The 22,662-nt window shown below is 43.0% G+C and overlaps 1 protein-coding gene across 1 annotated transcript in view; it reads right to left on the reverse strand.

Moving 5' to 3' along the window:
* Nucleotides 1-22,662, reverse strand: part of DOK5 (docking protein 5) — a 141,182-nt gene that overhangs the window by 27,084 nt on the left and 91,436 nt on the right. Inside the window, exon 6 of the mRNA XM_060077857.1 lies at nucleotides 7,851-7,986. Within this exon, the coding sequence (XP_059933840.1) occupies nucleotides 7,851-7,986 (136 nt within the window). The remainder of the gene's footprint in view (nucleotides 1-7,850; nucleotides 7,987-22,662) is intronic.

The raw sequence follows: 22,662 nt of genomic DNA on the forward strand, positions 1-22,662 counted from the left end.
TGTAGGTTAATAACACTTAGCCTCTTTTACTTTCTCATGAATTTGTGAAGAGTGCTTTGTGACCTATAATTCCGTTAATTTTATTTTAGCTGAGTAAGTAGAGCACGGTGGCTAAAGTGTGGACACTGGAGCCAGCAACACCTGGATTTAAATCTTGGCTCCATCACTTCTAGCTGTGGGTCCACACTTCAAACTCCTTAACTATAAAAATGGGATGACAGTGCCCAGGTTGATGGAGTCACGTTGAAGATGAAATGTTAATTCAAGTCTAGTGCTCGGAAGAGTGCCTGGCACACAGTAAGTTCTCAATGAATGTCAGATTCGTTATCACCTCCAGCAGCAGCAGTCACAGTAATGCACAGCTGACTCTGGTTCATCTGAAAACTCAGCTCAGGCACGAACTTCTCCAAAAAGATGATCTCATCCCTTGATGGAGACCCCATTTCTAGCACCTGCAAACTTCCCTACCAAGCTTTTAAAACTCGTTCTTTCTTATCCTGCATTTTTATGCATTCAAGTGGGAGAATCCTTCCTCTTTCTCACCAGTATATCCATTCAGTTTGCCATATGCCAGAAGTTCAACTATTTCTGTTCCCGTAAATATTATTATGTAGCTACGGTTTTTAAAAAATTAATGGAGGGCTTCCCCCATGGCGCAGTGGTTGAGAGTCTGCCTGCCGATGCAGGGGACGCAGGTTCGTGCCCCGGTCTGGGAGGATCCCACATGCCGCGGAGTGGCTGGGCCCATGAGCCATGGCCGCTGAGCCTGCGTGTCTGGAGCCTGTGCTCCGCAAAGGGAGAGGCCACAACAGTGGGAGACCCGTGTACCGCAAAAAAAAAAAAAAAAAAGAAAGAAAGAAAAATTAATGGAAGAGAAAGACAGAGAAGTATAAAAGCCCCTTCTCAGAGCCTCAAACCCCAGTCCTGCTCCCCAAAGGTAACCAACATTACCCAGTACATTTGTATCCCGCCGGAAGTTCACTCTCTGTGCTGACAAAGCACGTGTGAGTATGACTGCGACTGTGGGTGTGACTGTGTCGGACTCCACCTACTGTCCTGCCTCTTCCTCATCCATGTGCTTCACACAAGTTCGATAGTACCAAGTGTGACCCTACTTAGCTGCCTCACTTAATTCCTGTTACATCATGTGCCATAACTTATCTAATTATCCCCTTTGGGTGATGTCTCTATTACACACAAGCTCCCCAAGAACGGGAACTTCATCTTCTTCAATCACTTCCCCAGCACCCTGCGGACAGCAGGGCTTAGCAAATGTTTGTAAAACAGCAGAATGTAAGCAAAAAGGAATAACTCTCGCCATTTGTGTCCACATCATCTTTGCTTCTGGTAGTACATTTTTAGAGTAAATTCCTAGATGTACTATTGCTGAATAAAGAGACATGTGAATTGAATTTTGATCAACAGGGACAAATTGCCCTCTAAAGGGCACCAGAGCAAATTGAATCACAGGATTATACTGTTGCATGTTTTGAAGGGTTTAAATCATAACTTCTTGTCTAAATTTCAAGCTCCTTTAAAGATGCAAAAAAAAATTTTTTTACATCTTTGCAAAGACCTACTTTGCAAGCAGGAGATAGATGTTCAGTAAAAGATTTTTGAATTATAATTAATATACCAGGCTATGAAAAGGGAGTGGATATTCAGGAGTGAAAAAAAGTTGATAACTGCTTTAAGTAGTACACTAAAAAAAAAAAAAATCTGTAAGTTAACGCAATTAACTAGAGCTCATAAACAGAAGAAGAGGTAAAAACTGATTTTTTGTGGGTGGATGAGTGCGGACAGAGTTGTGAGAACACTGTTTCTACACATAAAATCCCAGCAGGTGTGGGTCTTTTTCAGTGTGAGTAGTAGTGAAATTGATTCTATGCTTTCTTCGATGCCCTCTACATGAAAAAAAAAAAGTGTAGACTATCATTTTTTTTTTCTTTTCGGTACGCGGGCCTCTCACTGCTGTGGCCTCTCCCGTTGCGGAGCACAGGCTCTGGACGCGCAGGCTCAGCGGCCATGGCTCACGGGCCCAGCCGCTCTGCGGCATGTGGGATCTTCCCGGACCTGGACACGAACCCGTGTCCCCTGCATCGGCAGGTGGACTCTCAACCACTGCGCCACCAGGGAAGCCTTAGACTATCATTTTTTTAATTAGGTTGAATATAAATTACTTTGGTTTGCAAAACTGTAGAAGAGTTCCACTTGAATTCTACAAATTCATTAAAAAAATTTATTTGCAAAACCAAGTCTGGAAGTAAATCAATTAAACAACAACAAAAAAGAGGGGACACAGAAAGACCTCAGATTAAACTCTCAAACGTGGGAGCACGGTCAGGACTGCAGAGGATGGGGGAGACGTCACCCTGGGGCCTGAATGTCACCCCCAGTGCAGCCCGGCCCTGCAGCCCCCAAGGGAGCTGCTAAATTGCCACCATTCTCCACCTTGTCACTCTCGCCTTGAAGGAAATTCTGAAAATGACAGGCCCGGTCGTGGAATGAGGAACATCTCCACACTGCCACTCCTTGTTCCAAAATTAGACTCTGTTATAGACACTGATCTCCAAGGTGGCAAAAATAGCTGGCTGCTCGGGGGAGTCCCAAACTGCCCCGGCAGAGTTTCCCTGTAGCTGCTCCAGCAAGGCAGCTGGCAGCTCGTGAGCAAACGAGTTCCTGCGGCTCCATCTCATTCAACAGTTAGTCCTTCCCCTAATACCCCAGGCCCGCCCACCCTCTTCTACACCCTATTTAGAATGAATCATAATTCACTGAATTTAAAAAGAGAGGAGGTGGGGCAAGAATTATGAGAAACATGATTGCTACCTGGTCCCAAAAGTACCAAAAGAAACGAGATTTCTTATAACAGTAATTTTTAAACACATACTCTGAGTTGATGTGTATTTCTGAAAGGTACTCTGATATTCAGGGTAATTTGAAAATGCTAAGACAGTTCTCAGTGCGGATATAAGAGAAACAGAAGGGCTTTAAAACCTTTCTGGGGAGTAAGGCATTGTGGCCAGAGGTAGAGGTTTAGGAACCAAATAAAAGGATCCTGCATTTCTGGCTCCAACAGTAATGAGCTCTATGGCTGTGGGCAAGTGACTTAACCACTGTGAGCATCTGTTTTCTCGTCTATAAGGTCTGGAGAGTGATTCCTTCCAGGTCAAGCGTCATGAATAATACTCCCTTGAATTATAAGACCCATGGGATCATGGGCTTTACCTGTCAATTACCGTTATATCCTACAGCACATAACAGCATATTATGTCCGCAATAAACATATTTGAATGAACTAATAAATGAGAACGAATGAATAAGTCTACTTCACAGAGATATCGTGGTGATTAGAGAAAAAGCGAGTAAAGTGCCTGGCTTGATAAGTGGTATGGTTGTCGTTGCCAAAGAGCCTGGCATTTAGCAGATGCTTCACAAATAAATGGCATTATTAGCAACACATCATAAAGCAGGAAACATACTTAAAAGGTAAAATCAAAGCACTAAATAAACATTATTCCAGAAGTTTGCATGGTATGGGGACAGACACTAAGGTGGCCCCCTGATCTCCTCCTCTAAGTGCACACACACCCTTGTGTGGTCCCCTCCCTCTCGTGACCGTGGGAAGGACTTATGACTTGCTTCCAACCAATAGCCTATGACGGGATGATGGGATATCACGACCATGGTTAGGATACATAGGATTGTGGCCCCCATTTTTTTTTTTTTTTTTTTTTTTTTTGCTGTACGCGGGCCTCTCACTGCTATGGCCTCTCCCATTGCAGAGCACAGGCTCCGGACGCGCAGGCTCAGCAGCCATGGCTCACGGGCCCAGCCGCTCTGCGGCATGTGGGATCTTCCCGGACCGGGGCACGAACCCGTATCCCCTGCATCGGCAGGCGGACTCTCAACCACTGCGCCACCAGGGAAGCCCTGTGGCCCCCATTTTGCAAGAAGAGTCTTGCTGGCTTTGATGAAGCAAGTGGCTATGTTGGGAAGCCCACATGACAAGAAGCTGAGGGTGGTCCCTGGGAGCTAAGGATGGTCTCCATCCACTAGCCAACAAGAAACTGAGGCCCTTGATCCTGCAGCCCCAAGGAACTAACTTCCAGTAACAGCCACTGTGAGCTTGTGAGTGGGTCGTTCCCCAGTCTAACCTTAAGATGAGACTAGAGTATCTCAGCCTTGTGAGAATCTGAAGCTGTGGCCCAGGTAAGCCATGCCAACATTCTTGACCCACGGCAACTATGAGATAACTTACGTGTGTTGTTTTAGGGTGCACAGTTTGTGGCACTTTGTTACACAGCAACAGAAAACTTATACATGTAGTAACATAGGCAGGACATCAATTGGCCACAGCATGGCTAGCAAATGCCCAGGGAAGGACCACTTGCTGAGAGACAATGGAGAGTGGTAGGGGCTGCGGAGAACTGAAGATCCATCCCCATTCTACCTAAAGAGGGAAGGCACCACCAGGCATATCCGATGGTTGCCACATTGGGCTGTGAGATCAGTGTGGCCTTTTCACTTTTTAAGATATTACAGAAATCTGAGTTTTATGTGAAACCTCTTAACTTTTAAATGTCAGCCATTAATTTGGAATTTTTAGAATAGCAGTGACCTGATCTCATGCAGGGCAAAGAAAAAGTGTCTAGGGGCTTGATTCCGAGATAAAGTATAAAGTGGGGTTATCCCAGCACACCTGCTCCAAATTGGAGCCCCACTACTTCCAAGCTGGCCCTCCATCCAAGGGTCATTGGGAGGGTTAGAAAGTACACACAAAGTCCTTAAAATATTGTCTACTACAGAGTAGAGACACGATACATTTTTATTATCTTTGGTATTATTATTGTATTCGTCACCTATAGCTGTTGTAACAAATTCCCACAACACTGGTGGTGTACAACCACACAAATTTATCCCCTTATGGCTCTGGAGGCCAGAAGTCTGAAATCAGATTCACTGTGCTAAAGTCAAGGTGTCAGCTGGGCTGGTTCCTTTTGGAGGTTCCAGGGGAGAATCCATTTCCTTGCTTTTTCCAGTTTCTAGAGGACACCTATATCCTTTGGGTCACATCTCTTTCTACCTTCAAACCATCAGCACAGACCCTTCAAAAATCTGTCTGTCCCTCTGCTTCCATCGCCACATCACCTTCTGTCTGGCTCTCACTCCCCCGGCTTCCTTCTTACAAGGACCTTGTGATGACACCGGGCCCACCTGGATAATCCAGGACAATCTCCCCATCTCAAGAGCTTTAACTTAATCACATCTGCAAAGTCCCTTTTGCCATATAAGGTAATGTTCACAGGTTCCAGGGATTAAGGTAGGAAAGATTTGGGGGAGCTATTGTTCAGCCTATTGCAATAATGACGACAATGATGATGATAATAAAATAAAAGTTATTATTACTATCTAACCCACAAGTCTCCTCTTTCTGACTTCTGGGATTCAAGGTCTTAAGTCTGATCCAAACCCCTTCACTCAAGGCTGCAACTTCAAACTGTCATGCATTCCACAGTTAAGCATTCTGTCTTGGGAGTTAGTGGCAGCTAACAGTGGGTTAGGGTTTCCTAATAATGAGGTCAGCTTCACCATCTTTCTCCATTCATGACCTTGACCATCTCAGAGAAGCAAGCCAGTAGTGGCATAAAGGCAATTCCTAGTCAAGAATAGAGCCAATCCATGTGGATCCACTCCCAGGGACCAGAAAATGCAAAACTCTAACTTAGGGGCTTTAGTATCACCTTCATTTGTTTCATTTTAGTACAGTATCTCTTTTCTCCCCTAATCAGAGATGGATTGAAGGATGTTGATTTTTAAGCATTTCACAATCCCCAGTTTAACTTCCTTGAGATTCAGATCCCGTTTTGAAGCTTACTCATTTCCATCTAAAACAGGATGTGTTTACTTTTAAAATCATTCATTTTATAGAGCTTGTTAAGCATACAGCAAATTAAGAGCAAACAACATTATATTCCAGTTAAATCTGCAAAAGGATGATCTGAACGAATTACTCATACTCCTGATTAATTTTTAGTGGAAGTAATGAGGAGGCTGTAAATGGAAAAACATGTGCGTGCAGAACCTGCTTTTCAAGTAGATAACAATGTATGCTATTCGATGGCTTTACAAAAAGGTAACCTTAAAAAAACTTCTTCAGACCTTTAAAGGCATCTTGTGGAGCTCACAACTTTAATGCAATGACATTGCCCTGTAAATTCAAAACAACTTGAATTCTCCTCCCTCCCTCCTCCTCTGCTTTTGCTCGCTTTTGCTTTACAATGGCAAAGTTAAACAGTTGCAGCAGAAACCATCTTTGACCACAAAGCCTAAAATATTACTATCTCGCCCTTTACTAAAGTTTTGCCGATCCCTGCTCTAAAATCCCAGAGCGCTGCATGCACAAGTCGTTCGGGAATAATCTGAGGATGCTTTGGGATAGATCATACTACATGTTTTTCCCATCTTTAAATCCAACCACCCCACATGGTTAAATCATAACTTTTCAAACGGCCCTAACCTTACCATGCCAACCCAGTTCCTTTTGGTTTTGAAGATTTCTTTCCAGATGTGAATCTCTATGCATGTATTTGCAGCCACACTGCATGATTTGCATTATTTAACTGTTGTACATTCATTTCGGATTTTGTAAATTTACTGTTCTTAAAGAAGAAACTCATGAATCATAATTGTCTGTACAATGCACAGTCCCTGGCACTAAGCAATGAAAAGAGGAGGGGTTTTGAGAGAGCCTTTACATACGCTCATGTGTATTTGTGTTTGCAGTGTTTTTATACATTGATGACTATGAAGGTTTATCCACTAGAGATGGCAAATGCATGGCTGTGGGCAGGATGAAGTCTTACAGGTAGGTTTCCTTTGTCCCACAAAGCATTACTGGTTTTTGTTGTTGGTTTCAGCTGGAATTAATTTCCAACAGTTACAAACAGGAAGACTATAAACAGTCAAATTCTTGACTTATCTGGAAAAAATCAAGAACTCTCCTACACGGAAACCACGATCTCATGTTGACAGTTGGCTGGTCTTGAGCTTTTGATATTTCACCCCAGTTTCCTCTCAGCCCTCTTCTCTCACCTTCATTTTCTCTCTGACCTCTGCTGACATTTGAAATGACAACTTCTGCTACAGTTAAGAATATTATATATATCTGTAGATAGATAACCCACATAGCTGTGTCTATAGATGTCCATACATATCCAAATTGATTTTAATGTACATACACACACACTGCAATGGACTAAATATTGTGTCCCCCACCCCCAAATTCATATGCTCAAATCTTAACCCCCAAAGTGATGGCATTAGAAGGTAGGGCCTATGGGAGATGCTTAGGTCATGAGGGCAGAGCCCTCATGAATGGCATTAGTGCTCTTACAAAAGAGACCCCACAGAGATCTCTCACCCTTTCTGCCATATGAGACACAGTGAAAAGACAGCCATCCATGAACCGGGAAGCAGGTCCCACCAGAATCCGCCAGCACCTTGATCTTGGACTTCCCAACCTCCCAGTGAGAAATAAATAAATTTGTTTTTTATAACTCACTCAGTCTATGGTATTTTGTTGTAGGAGCCCACACTGATTAAACACACAGGTAATAACTGAGGTACAAACTGGGTAAGCAGATGATGAGGCGGTGTATAGTTACTGTGTTACCAGGTGGCCTTTTGGAGCTTTCCAAGGATGGCATGTAATCCAAGAACTACATTGCTGAGTACAGGAGTAAATTTTCTGCCCAAAAATATACTGACCATATTTTCAGCACAAAGATTCCAAGACTGAATTCTACAGTGGCGTACACTGGGTCATAAGCAAGAAATTCCACACGTACCATTGAATTTTTCACGCTCTGTAGCAAGCGCTCGTGCTGCTCGGCTATGGCCAAGGCAGCAGAGTGGACTTTCTGGTAGATGGCCTCCCCATCTCGCGTTTGAAAGATAAACAGCCCTTCACCAGTCTCACACATCCTGTGAAAACAAAGACAGAGAGCTTCTGAAAACGAGCTCCTACAAGTTCAATGCACCTAAAGCCTAGAATAGTCTGATACAAGGCTCATTTATTTTGTATGAGATTAGGATTCTTGTTCATATGTGCTAAACAGAGTTAACTAGAATCAAAGTGTTCGATGAATTGATATTAATAAGGACAGGGAACCAATCACTCTAAGCCAACACGGTGCCCAATGTTTTTTGTCCTGAAGGTTTTGTCATAGAAGGTTAACAAGCTGTTTCTGGATTCTTAGTATAATCCCTCTACTTCCTGTAAGACTCTCGAAGAGGACACCTGTGCTACGGCCTTCCCATCCCAGTCCACGAATCAGAAACTCATCAGAAATGGCGCCATGTAGCTCAGAGGTAAAAGAAGGATTCTATGACTCTCAGATTCTGTCCTAAGCTTCCTTACAGACAATGGCTTGAAGAATGACTTCATTCCCAAAGGCAACTATGCTTTCCCAAATCACAGATCAGATTTTACTCTAGGTGTTCACTCCATGAGATGAACCAAACACAGCTAAGAGGTTTTTTTTTTAAATGAACCTAACTTTGCTGAATTAATGTGTGGAACATAAGAGAAGTTACTCAAGGAAAGCTAGAGGGGTTTCAACATTAATGTTAAGGATAAAGAAGAGGATCATTTCTACCTCAGACTGTTAAAAAAATGAATTATATTAATAACGGAAGATAGTACACATAATTAGGCAAGAACCAAATAATTGTGTTTTAACTACTGTATATACACACACAGACACACATACATACATATATGTGTATATATATATGTATAGTGTGTTATATATAATCAATAAATATATTTAATTACTCTAAATATTTTTAAAGACTTGGACAAAATCCTATTATCAAGGATAATTTTTAAAAGGATATTTTTTAAAGTTCTGATTTTGATACATACATATATCAAAGATAAACTAAGAGGTTGTTTTTGTTTTAAAGAATATTTAATTTTTACATTATTTGTAACTATTAATAATTACTTAATTATTCTAAAATACAATTCCACTCCTTTCACCTCAGAATCTCTTGCTGAAAAACTGAATACTGGCCTTAATGCCTGAGTTTTGCTCACATCTAGAGGCTCACATCTAAAGAACTTTTTAACACAGCATGGAAACCAAGCACATTTTCAACCCAAACCTGTTAAATATTTTATCTATTCCAGTCTATGCAGTTAGTGCAAAAAGGAAGACTTATCCTTATTTTCCACAGTTGGCTCAATACCACGGCCATATGGCAATTTTCAGCACATATAGCATAGCATAGCATATGTTAATTGGTCAAAACCTGCCTCGCTTGAATTTCACTAATATGGACCATGTAAGAAGAAAGAGAAAAACTAGAAGGCTCTTTCAACCAGCTAATATAAAGAACTAGCTTATGAGGTTGATCATGTGATTTTAATTATTAAGTCATCCTAATCCAAGGAAGAACTAAAACTAAAATTCAAAGCATATTTACTCAAGTCCCATTTCCTTCCTGAAGACTTCCTAAAATACTTCAGTCCTCACTGCTATCCCCTCTTTATCTGATCCACCATACAAATTTGACTCTGCTACTTGGCACCTAATTCCACAAGGTTTTAATTTTTTCACACCTCTTTTTTTTCCATCAAATACGGAAATATAATTTGTTAAGAGGAGGGTAACCTCAATCAGCTGTTTAAGAGGAAGAAGTGGTCTTCTGTTTCCTCTAGGGCAGAGGTCATTTTTACTTACTTAGATGCCAACCTTGGTTCCAGACAGGATGAAGGCACCTGTTACTGGGAAACATTTGTAGGATAATTGATTCATAGCAAACCCTGCAGCTGTGTTTCTAAAACTTGACAATCTAGTGGCTTTTAAGGTTTTTGTAACGGCAACCCACAGTAATAAATATAGCTTAGATTGTGACCTAGTACATCTGTTGATCTATTTATCTATCACCTAGTTATTATTTAGCTATTTACCTATCATCAATTTATAATATGATAATATTTTCTGTTATATTTTTTAATACAAGTGGTGAAGTGCTTAATTTACATTATGACTCACTAACTGGTGAAACCTACTCTTTGAAAATCACTCTTTTATCCAGTGTCTGCTTTTGGTTAACATAACGGAGCCACAACCATCCTTTAATGACATTTGACTCTCTAAATAATTACTGTGATCAGAAACAAACTAAATCAAAACAGAGTGTCAAGTATTCTTCTTGAAAGTACACAGACTTCCCCTGCCTCCACCTAAGGATCTGAAAGACACAGACACTCACACACATACACACACTTACACATACACACACTCACACATACACACTTACCACTTACAAAAAGAACCAGGAGTCACAACCTCAAATTCCATCAGGGTTCAGACAAAGAATGTGAATGGATAAAGATGCTCAGACCCCTACAACACACAGCCACACAGAGGGAGCGTAGCTAATGGACACCAGCCACCAGTCAGCCCTGGTCACATTTAAATGGGGAGATACGAGCCCAATGTAGCCACACTTCTGTTTGTCTAAGAGAAATCAAATTTTGATTTTTATATGAAATAACCTGAATTTTTAATGTTGGCAACTTTTTCCTTTGGTTTTTTTTTTTTTTTTTTCTTTTTGCGGTATGTGGGCCTCTCACTGTTGTGGCCTCTCCCGTTGCGGAGCACAGGCTCCGGATGCGCAGGCCCAGCGGCCATGGCTCACGGGCCCAGCCGCTCCGCGGCATATGGGATCCTCCCAGACCGGGGCACGAACCCGTATCCCCTGCATCGGCAGGCGGACTCTTAACCACTTGCGCCACCAGGGAGGCCCTTTCCTTTGGTTTTTTTTGTTTAAGCTGTGGGAGCCAAAATGCCTCTAAGGACTAGATCTGGCCAAGAGGCCACCAGTTTGCATTAAAGGCACAAACATGCACTAAAGAGCTCTAAACAGAACAGGAATTAGGCCTTTGGTTTGCCTAATTGTTGGGACTTTCATCCATACTGTTCAAAGGTATATGCCCTTCAGTGGGACAGCAGTGACCCAGAAAGTGTGGATAATGTACAAAAATTGACCTCAGATGCTCTTCCATACAGTCTCTTCTAACCTCTACCCACAAGTTCTTTTATTTCATCCATGCCCCTCAGCCCAACAGACTTGTCTGGTGCTGTTTCTATAAATTTATTTAGTTATTTATTTTTGGCTGCGTTGGGTCTTCATTGCTGCGCGCGGGCTTTCTCTAGTTGTGTCGAGCGGGGGCTACTCTTCATTGCGGTGCGCGGGCTTCTCATTGCGGTGGCTTCTCTTGTTGCGGAGCATAGGCTCTAGGTGTGCAGGCTTCAGTAGCTGTGGCTCACGGGCTCAGTAGTTGTGGTGCACAGGCTTAGTTGTTCTGCGGCATGTTGGATCCTCCCGGACCAGGGCTCGAACCCTTGTCCCCTGCATTGGCAGGTGGATTCTTAACCACCACGCCAGCAGGGAAGTCCCCGGTGCTGTTTCATAAACAGCTTTACAAGCCATTTAAAATGTTATTAGAGGTCTTTGGCAAAATAATATAATGGGCCAACTTCCCAAGGCAAGTAAGAAGAAAATAGGGAAAAAAAGAAAAAAGGAAAGGAAAGGAAAGGAAGTCAAAAGAAAAGCACATCAAAGGGGTAATGATCTTACATAACCTAATATGGCTACGTCTGCTTCACATGTCTGGAGAAAACACAACACAGAGCAAAGACGTTCGAATGGGTTCATCTATCACAGACTTGCAAATACACAGTCTTGACGTTTTTCTTTTTGGCCACACCATGCAGCTTACAGGATCTTAGTTCCCCAACCAGGGGCTGAACCCGGGCCCACGGCAGTGAAAGCACTGAGTCCTAACCACCAAACTGCCAGTGAGTTCCCTTGAAGTCTTGACTTTTAATGGTCCCGATTCCTTTCTTTCTCTTTACCCACTGACTTTGACCTTGGACACTTCTAGCATCCGAAGCCATCCCAAATGCCCCAAGCCTCTTTCCTGATGGCCTTATGCTAACAGGACCAGTGGATGGAAACCCAGAGGAAGAAAAATAATGAGTTTAAGTTGGGCCTTTCCTATGTCCTTTGTGAAGATAAGGATTCAGATATTAGAACTTTGTGGCCATATAGATGCACATATAGCTTTGAATTTCTCAGTAACTACTTTGCCTAAACGATATGCCCGTCACTCCAAACCATGGATTATGCAATTAGTTAAGAAGCCATAAGAAAACCAAGAGCTCAGAAAGTATTGGGAAATTCATTCATTCATGCACACAGTAAGCATGTATCAAGGTAGCATGGAATAAAAGGCTTGGTAAAGGTACAGCCTTGGGCTCCAGACCGCCTGTCTGGGATTGCCCCTTACCAGCTTTGTGCCTGGTACACGTTAGTTAACTTCCCTAAGCCTGCATATCCATCTGTAAAATAAATATAATGATAATAACTGTCATCTAGATTTATTAAAAGTATTAAATATGATACTCAGAATGCACAAAGCACATCTTCAAATAATGTGCACTTCCATTATTTCACTGGAATGTAAGCTCCACGTGGACAGAGACTGTTTTCTAATTTATTCACAGCTTTTCCACCAGGGCCCAGCACAGGACTTGGCCTATATTTAGTGTCCAATAAATAACTGTAGAATAGATTAGGAAACAGCAGACAGGGCTAGGAAAAGGAGTGACTGAGAACTTGACCCAGGCTTCCTTGAGCAAGTTTTATTTAAACTGAGGGGTCACTGAGCCACCGTGGGGAGGGAAGTGGTTTAGATGAGAAAGCAGGAAGAACAGTGCGACAGAAACAACTGCACACAGAATGCCTTGAGGTGGGACGTAGTCAAGAGACGAGATGACACGTCGGAGAGAGGGCGGGGGGAGGGGCAGCCCGCATGCCGTGACCCACAAGGGCTCTGAAACAATGCTCTTCGCTATCTCCAAGTCACCACCTGGATGCAACAGCTTGCACTGGCACTGAGCGCCCGACTTTCTAATCTTTGTTCCTTCCCCTTGACGATGACATTCCACACCAACATAGTTTATTAGAAAAATACTAACGGAATTGAAATTATGAAGACCAAAATAAATGACCTCACGGGGGACAGTATTAATAAGCAAACTTATGAAGTTAGAAAGCCAATCGACTCAACAGTTCCTCACTTTCAAGATGTATTTTGTGCATGTGTGTGTGTACATGTGTATGTGTGTGTCTTTAGGATATTTAAACATTGCTAAAAGCAGAATGTATCTTACCCTCAATGTGTATATTTAAGATAATCTTTTCTTCTCTCCATCCCTGTCATAGGGGTTATTAGATCAGTATTGATTTTTCACTTTGACGATTATATATTATAACTGAAAGAATGCGGTACTTGTCACACTAACATTAGGCAAATCATAAGAGCGGCTGCAATGGATGTAAACAAAGGTAAAGGCACAGGCTTTGCCTTTGAGGAGTTTACAATTTGTTTGGTTAGACAAGATCTACATATGAGAATGGGTTCAAAGATAATATAATGGTAGAGTGAGCCATTACAGGTCAGAGGAACAATCAAGAAAGGAAAGGTATACTTGGGAAGAGAGGTGGGTTTGCACTAGACAGCAAAAAAGAAAATCAGTCAGCCAAAAACCTGGGAGAAACAGGTCAGAAGCACCTTGCAGAGAGGGATACAAAACTAGGAGCAAAACCCTGCAGAATGCTGATACTCTTCTGTCTGTGAAAGTCAGGTGAGGAAACGGAGTAGAACCCCTCCCCACCTGTGGCCGCAGCGATGCCCAAGAAAGCACACACACAGAAACACAAATGAAGTAAACAAGAGGCTTAACCACATGGGATCTAGTAGCTCCATCTTGAAGAAAAATCTGGAGAGGAGAGAAGTCTGTTAGGAGCGTGTAATCTGAACAGGGGTTCTCTCTCCATTGGCACAACTAATATCAGCAATACCTGGATGGCCAGATCATCCTTTGTCGTGGGGACCGCCCTGCACATTGTAGGATGTTTAGCAGCATCTCTGGTTTCTACCCACTGGACGCCAGTGGCGTCCCCTAGTTGTGACATTGATAACTGTTTCTTGGGTGGCAAAATGCCCCCAGCTAAGAATCACTGAAATAGATCCAAATGAAGGGGATGACGGAGCACCTGACTTACGCTTAAATGGAAAAGAGGCTGCACACAGGCAGCTTCTGGGCTCAGGGGCGGCTGCCTCACTGCAGACTGTGCTCAGGTTGGGGTAAAGAGTGCACCCTGCACTAGTGGGTCTGCTTTGTCCTGCGTGTTCCAATTACTGGCATTGCTGCCTGGTTGATCTCAACTTGAGAAGAGATGGCAGTTGACTTTGCTAGTGCCGTGTGTGTGTGTGTGTGTGTGTGTGTACGTACTGGCTGAAGATCAGGCCAATCTGGGCTGTCAGGTGAGGCTGTTTGCCTGGGCTTTGCTGCAACCAGTAGAGCGAGATATGGAATCAACATGAGACCCCACTGGATGTGCCACCCAGGCTTCTGAGCAGGGGACAGCTCTGTGAACATCAGTCATTCACACACAACTTTCATTTGTTTGTCAAAACTTTGTGTCACCTATTTAATATTTTTAATCAACTTGCTTTTTTTCCCCTCTTAAACAAATGTGTTGTAAATGGAATCATCAAATCCATATCATAAGCCAGTATGCTCTGCCATAAATTGAAAGCAGACATGTACATAAATACAATGAAAATAGAGTTAGTAAGTCATTAAACTCTGTCTAGGTCCTCTTGTCAAAGATACAAGCTGGAAGTTTGCTTACTTCTCAGTAACACAGGTAAATTAGAAAGTGTTAGACGATTCCAGTGTTTAGGACATGCCAGCATGCCCACTGAAATGTTTCTGTATAATTTAATCAAAAAGATCAAAAAAGGTAATTGAAAAGAAAATAACTTCATCACTGTAAGAGTCACATTCATTTAACACTATGTCTGTATCACCTAAAATCATCTCACATTTTGGGGAAATACAGGTGCAGTTTGCAGAGTCCTGCTCTGGGTGGTGTGGGAGACGATACATTTCCATCCCAGCTCCCTCGGATGCTGGAATCAGGACCTTGCGCATGTTCCTTGACCTCCTGAAATTTCAGCAGCCTCATATTTCAAATGTGAATCATAAACTCACCCAAACCTCAGAAGGTGGTGGGAAATCGTGTTTTATATTTAGCAAAGGATCTGACATCAAGTAAACATTTAATTAGGATTTGTTGTTGTTATTTGAACTCTTTACAATGTCAAAGCCAATGAGGATGGGGTTCTCGGGGAAAACTTCACAAGGGCCACATCTTTGCCCAGAAGGAAATGTGGGTGATCGCATCCCGGGACAACAGTGCGGAAGCAAGAATAAGATGCATGGGAAAGGAAGGTGTGTGGCTGGGGGACGTTCACGTCTGAGGCTCACGGGTGTGTGAAAACAGAGTAATAGCATCCTCTTCCTCGAGAACGGAATTATGAATTCAGGGAGACAAAGTCTCCCTTTAAGAAAAGAATCAGCTTTCATTGAATAAAAACTATGATGCAAAATAGCGGGTGCTTTGTTTCTCCAGCTATGGGAAGTACACGGTGTTGGTCATGGAGTGTTAGCAACACCTTAATAAAGCTTCCGAGCCAAGTGATCAGGATGAAGACAAAGGTCCCAATTCCGAGTGTGCATTGTTACATGCTGTCCTTTCTCCTGTGGCTTCATCTTCAATGTCATCAGGCTTCCTAAGACCAATTCCCTTAAATGTGTACAGAGACCATCATTATCACTTTTTAAAAAAATTTGCATTCAACTTATAGATTAATCTGGAGAGAAGAGACATTCTTTAAAAATGTTGAGCCTTCTTTTAATTAATTTATTATTTTTTTACTTTTGGCTGTGTTGGGTCTTTGTTTCTGTGCAAGGGCTTTCTCTAGTTGTGGCAAGCGGGGGCCACTCTTCATCACGGTGCGCGGGCCTCTCACTGTCGTGGCCTCTCTTGTTGCGGAGCACAGGCTCCAGACGCGCAGGCTCAGTAGTTGTGGCGCACGGGCCCAGTTGCTCCGCGGCATGTGGGATCTTCCCAGACCAGGGCTCGAACCCGTGTCCCCTGCATTAGCAGGCAGATTCTCAACCACTGCGCCACCAGGGAAGCCCCATTATCACTTTTTAGATACACATTCGAACACTTCTGTCTGTGGACTTGAAGGTTTATGGGGAAAAGAATTAACTATCCAAAGCCATATAACATGGCTAGGATAAAAGCATCTTGCATCTGTTCTTAATCACCTAACATGTAAACAATGTCAAAGAAAGATGACTTTTTTTCTTCCTTTTATGCTTTCTCATCTTAAGCTGTGGCTAGATCTAAGTCCTTCTGTCGAGGACGCATTTTCCCTCATCCTTCCTGCTGTAGCAGTTTACAAGGAGCGGGTTGCAAATGAAGTGCTAATCTCAGTTTTTAAACCCAAATATAATGTGTAGGTTTATGAATCCCTGACAGAATGAAAAGCCAATTCAGGGAAATCGCTGAACGAGCCTTGACATTAACGTGTCCAAGGCTGAAGTCTGATCATCGTCAGCCCAGCTCCCCGGCCCCCCCGATTTAGGAAGCTCTGCAGTAGCAGCCACTCCTGGGGGATTGTGAACCCCTCTCTTTCTCCCCTAACCCACATCCAATCAGTGAGTAAGTTCTTTGGGCTTTAGCTTCAAAACACTTAAGCCCACGTTCACGCACCACTACCATCATCATTGCAAACACCCTTGTCCCTTACTCTGAACATGACAATGCCCTTCTAACTGGCTTTAGCCAGAGAGAGTCTAAAGAGAAGTCAGACCATGTCACTTCTTTGCGTAACACTCCCTGTGTAGTCAAGAATTTAATCTTGTCCAAAAAGAGGTCTGGCCTTTGCCATGGGCTCCTGGGAGGTCATTTTCCTTTGCCTGGGGTTCTAGGCAAAGAGCAGCAAATATGATTTAGCATGAGCTTTGGGTCACATGGTATCTGTGGACCTGGAGACTGAGACCATCCATGTGGGCAATCAATGAACCAATCAATCATGCATGTGATGGAGCCCCAGTAAAAACTCTGAACGCTGTGGATCGGGGAGCTTCCCTGGTTGGCAACACTCTGTATTGTCACACATGGACACCAGGAAAGGAACGATGCCCTGGCCCTACGGGGAAAGGGTAACAGAAGCTCCATGTCACCTTCTCCTCCAGTCCCCACCCCAGGCACTTCTTCTCCTGGCTGATGTTAATCTGTATTCTTCTCTGTAATAAACTGTAACTATGAATTTCGTAGCTTTCAGTGAATTCTGTGAGTCATTCTAGCAAATGACCAAACCTTAGGTGATATGGGAACCCCTGAACTTGCAACTGATGTCAGAAGTGAGAAAGGTCTTGGGGACTGTTCCTTCAAACCGTGTAGTCGTCCAACCACGCAGCCCCCAGTGGCTCCCGTCTGACTGAGACTAAAAGCCAAATTCTTTACAATGTCCATCAAGCCCCACGTGGCCTGACCCCGTCGCATCTCCACCTCTAACATGCATCGCTTCCCCCTCACGTTTTCTGCTCCAATCTCGCCAGCCTCCTGGCTCTACTTTATGCTCTGCTTTCCAGATACACACACTTCCCCCTAGGCACCTTCTCCCATCCTCCTACTTCTGGCTGGAATGCTCTTCCTCCAGATTCCTACGTGGCTCACTCTCTCCCCTCTTTCAGGTCTTTGTTCATACATCACTGACCTAGCAAACCCGGTCCTGCTCACTCTATTTAAAACTGCACCCCTCCTTTGACACTTTCTATCGAACACCTTTATTCTTCACTGTGGCACTTACACATTCTAACATCTGTTGTACTTTTTCTTAATGTTTGTTATAGTCTGTATCCCCTCTCCTCTAGAGAGTAAGTTTCATAACAACAGAACACATGTATGTTTTATTTATTGCTACATACATAGTGCTTGGAACCACGCCAGGCTCTCAGGGTACACTCAGGGAATGTGACGAAAGAAGGCATGATTCACTTTTTACTAGTCCTTTACAAGAATTCTGAGGTACTGTCATATATAAAGTGGTCACATACACTAGTGGGCCGTCACCTACGAAAAGATGGTCACACCACGCAAATAGCCAACAGGTATACGAAAAAATGCCCCACATCACTAACCATCAGGGAAATCAAACCCACAATGAAATATCACCTCATACCTGTTAGAATGGCTACTGTGAACAAGACAAGAGATAACAAGGGATGGTGAGGACATAGAGAAAAGGAAATCCTTGTGCACTGTTGGTGGGAATGTAAATTGGTGCAGCCACTATGAAAAATGGTATGGAGGTTCTTCAAAAAATTAAAAACAGAACTGCCAAAAGATCCAGCAGTTCCACTTCTGGGTATATATCCAAAGGAAATGAAATCACGATCTCTGCAAAAGAGATATCTGCAACCCCATGTTCACTGCAGCATTACTTATAATAGCCGAGACATAGAAATAACCTTAGAGTCCATTGATAGATGAATGGATAAAGAAAATGTAGTGTGTGTGTATCTACACGGACACTGGAATACTATTAAGTCGTAAAAAAAAAAAAAAAGAAGACAATCCTGCCATTCGTGACAACATGGATGGAACCTGAGGGCATTATGCTAAGTGAAGTAAGTCAGACAAAGAAAGACAAACACTGTTTGATCTCACTGACACGTGGAATCTGAAAAAAGCCAAACTCATAGAAACAGGGAGTAGAAAGGTGGTTTCCAGGGGTTGCAGGAGGAGGAAAAGGGGAGATGTTGGTCTAAGGGTACGGACCTCAAGCTGGAAGATGAGTAAGTTCTGGGCATCTAATGTACAGAACGGTGACTATAATTAAAAATACTGGGCTTCCCTGGTGGCGCAGTGGTGGAGAGTCCGCCTGCCGATGCAGGGGACACGGGTTCGTGCCCCGGTCCAGGAAGATCCCGCATGCCGCGGAGCGGCTGGGCCCGTGAGCCACGGCCGCTGAGCCTGCGCATCCAGAGCCTGTGCTCCGCAACGGGAGAGGCCACAACAGTGAGAGGCCCGCGTACCTCAAAAAAAAAAAAAAAAAAATACTGTATTGTGGGCCTCCCTGGTGGCGCAGTGATTGAGAGTCCGCCTGCTGATGCAGGGGACACGGGTTCGTGCCCCGGTCTGGGAGGATCCCACATGCCGCGGAGCGGCTGGGCCCGTGAGCCATGGCCGCTGAGCCTGCGCATCCGGAGCCTGTGCTCCGCAGCGGGGGAGGCCACAGCAGTGAGAGGCCCGCGTACCGCAAAAAAAAAAAAAAATACTGTATTGTATACCTGAAAGTTACGAAGAGAGTAGATCTTAAATGTTTCTCACCACAAAAAAAGGTAATTACGTGAGGTGACGAAGGTGTTAACTAACCTTACTGTGGTGACCATTTTGCAATACATACATGTATCAAACCATCACCCTGTACACCTTAAACTTAAAGGATGTTCTGTATCATTTATACCTCAATACAGCTGGAAAAATAAATTAATTAAATAAAAAATACACCTTAAATTTTTTTTTAAAGATGGCCACAAGACAGGAGGCATTGGTGAGTGTCTAATTTCTTTTTCCGAAGGTCATAAGAAAGTCATCCTTTCCTTTAAGGATTTCATATGCTAGAACCAACCACAGAAGCTCAAAGGTAGAGGGGACCTAGCTAAGCTTCTTATGATGGCCTTGTCTTGTCTGTGTTCCCACCCACACACCTAGCACAGTGTCTGGCAGAGAACAGACGGGCCATAATGAAAGACCTTTAAAGATGATGATTAAAGAGGTTACTCTGTAGAGTGGAAAGGGGACTCTCCCTTCTGATTTCACACACGCCTCCACTCAAGCAATATTTATAATACAATTATAAATGAAAATTTATAAATTAAAAATCTAAAATTATTTTTTAGATCGATGCTAATAAAGAATGAATGGCCATATAAATGGCACAACTGTAGTTTCTGTTTTCTTTCAAAAGAAGAGAATTTCACTTCCTCTGAGCAAGGCTGTGTGGGATCTAACGCATTTGTATTTAAATTTCTCTATCCAACATAGTAGGAAGCGCCAAGTACATTTTATTTGTTAATTTGCTTTCAATCCTTTAGTAAGAATGAATATATGCTCTACAAAATATTTAGAAGTGAGGGATTACTAAGTAGCTTAGAATCAAGAAGACAAATAGAGAATATCCAAAGGTTTATATGAGAATAACGGTCCTTTTACATGTACACTCATCTACAGTTTTCTTCTCCAATGAAAAGTTATTTCACCAGTTAGACTTGTTTTTAGAGTGATATACACAAGACACAGATGATTTCTTTTCCAAGACTGTTCAGATGTCTTTACATCCAAAAAGAGCCTTTTTCACCAATTTGTGCACTCCATTTAAGGAAAAGAATTTGTATACGCAATGTCAATTTTCACATATTCTTGGCAAACCTAAGAGTTTCTCTTAAAACGATGTCAAAAGCACGAGAGGGACATTCTCTGGCTGGTAGAGAGAGGCACCCATGTGTGGTAATTATTCACCACTTTCTGCCAAATGTCACCTGAGCTGCCCTCAGCCCTGCAGGTGCTAAACCGAGGGTAGTCATTTAAATCGGTCAGGAGGTAGGGCAGAGCCTGACACTGAAGCAAGCGAACTGGGCGGCCAGCTGTGAAATTCACAGGGAAACCTACTGGACACCTGCCACCATGCTTTAAACAGTAACGTTTCAAGAATAGTTCCATGGGGGATGTTGCCGCAGTTAAAACTTCATGTCAACTGGACCTTCCCATGAAAAAATCAGAGACCCTGCCAATCTGATGAGCTTCACTGAAGCCTCAGGGCATTCCAAGTGGAAAGAAACAAACGCACAAAAAAACTAGAAAAAACTCAAATAAAATAAGCAATGTGTCTCTTCCCCCATCCCTCCCCCCGGATAAGCTAATTGTTCTTTATCTCCAGGGGCAATAAGTGGCAATTAATTGTGCAACTGCACTTTATTAAAAAGATTATATGTCAACTGTGGAATTCTTCAAGGAAAAAACAGGTATGGTCAGAATTGCCTATATTGGGGAAGAGAGGGAGAAACAGCATCTAGAAGACTCTAATGACCTTTGACCATGATACTGCCGCCCAGGAGAGATGAACAATTCTGACTGTAGGTGCCTGCACTCCGAACTAAAAGAACAAATAGGAGGTTCCAGAATTAAAGTAAACTAAGATAATTTATACATGAGTGCTGGTTACGCAGTATGCCTTCTCTTCCTTAGCTCTGTAGAGTTCACTCAGAACTAGGCTAACCTAGTAGAGTTAGGATGAGCATAATATCCCCTGGTTTATATGACGAGCTAATGGCTTAAAAGAGACAGTGCATGTACAATGCTTAGTACAGCAACTTTCGTATAGTAAGGGCTCAGTAAATATCAGTATTTATTGTCAATGGTTGATATGCTTGCTAGAGCAGAGTTTTTCACCTGGATAACTGGACCTGACAATTCTTTGTTGTGGGGCTTGTTGGTGCAGCACACATTGTGACAACTAAAAATGTCTCCAGACTTTGCCAAATGTCCCTTAGGTGCAAAATCACCCCTGGTTGAGAACCACTGTTCTGCATCTCAGCACCATTATGAGTGATATTACTAATTATAGTCAAAGAGCTGCTTCACCCTATTTGCTTTGAGAAATTATTAAATACTGTATTGGACACATTTTGTTAGTTTTTTTTTAAACCTCACATCCCTTCTGATGGTGTCAGTGACCTCTTCCTGATTTGGGAGAACCACGCCCATTCTATCTGTACCCTGTGTGCTTTCCATAAAGCCCTCAGTGCAGTTCCTGACACATAGTGAATGCAATGGTCAATGTATGTAAGAATCTATCTCTCTTCTATTGGCTGACGGTGTGAGAAGATCTCAAAGCCCCTGGAAGCCCCGTGTGGGCAGAGTGAAGCCACCTAGAAGGAACAAGACTATGAGATAAAACCTAGGGTCCTCATTTGGACTCTGAATCAACCCAACTCTGAAGCCATCTCTGCTCCCTGGACTTTGGGTTCTGAAGGCTGACAAATTTCTTCTCTGCTTGTGTCAGTTTGTGTTGACACAACGGCCTACTACCTGCCAGGCATTATGCCAGGTGTTTGTATATGTACCTTTACTTAGTCTTCATGGCCATCTTCTGAGAGACATAAATTATAACCATTTTACAGGTGGCCAATGGAAGCTCAGAGAGTTAGGTCATTCACTCAAGGTCCCAGAGCTAGTATGTGATTGACTATAATTTCATTTCATTTCCTCCATCTCCCAGCCCAGCTTATTACGCGTGCCCCATTGTCAATCTTGGTGCAGCGAAATGGGCCATTCAGCACGAATAACACTTAGCTCCAAGTCTAACAGAGGCTTTGCCTAGACAGAGCAGAACTTTGCCCAAGGTCTTAGGAAGATTCTCTGCATTCTAGAGCGGAAATGGTGTGACGTTTTTGCAGACGCATGCTGGATATGTGAAAACTATCTGCCTAGAGAGACTTAACTCCTGTTCATCTATCAACGTGAGACAGGGAGAAAATTATCTCAGTTAATATGACACTGCCTTATTTTGAACACATCCAAAAATAGCCAAGGGAAAGAATTATCTTCACTAATAAAGTAAGGCAGATGTGAAACCTTCACACTTGGGGG

Source organism: Mesoplodon densirostris, chromosome 16 (genome assembly GCF_025265405.1).
Source record: "Mesoplodon densirostris isolate mMesDen1 chromosome 16, mMesDen1 primary haplotype, whole genome shotgun sequence".
Taxonomy (NCBI): domain Eukaryota; kingdom Metazoa; phylum Chordata; class Mammalia; order Artiodactyla; family Ziphiidae; genus Mesoplodon; species Mesoplodon densirostris.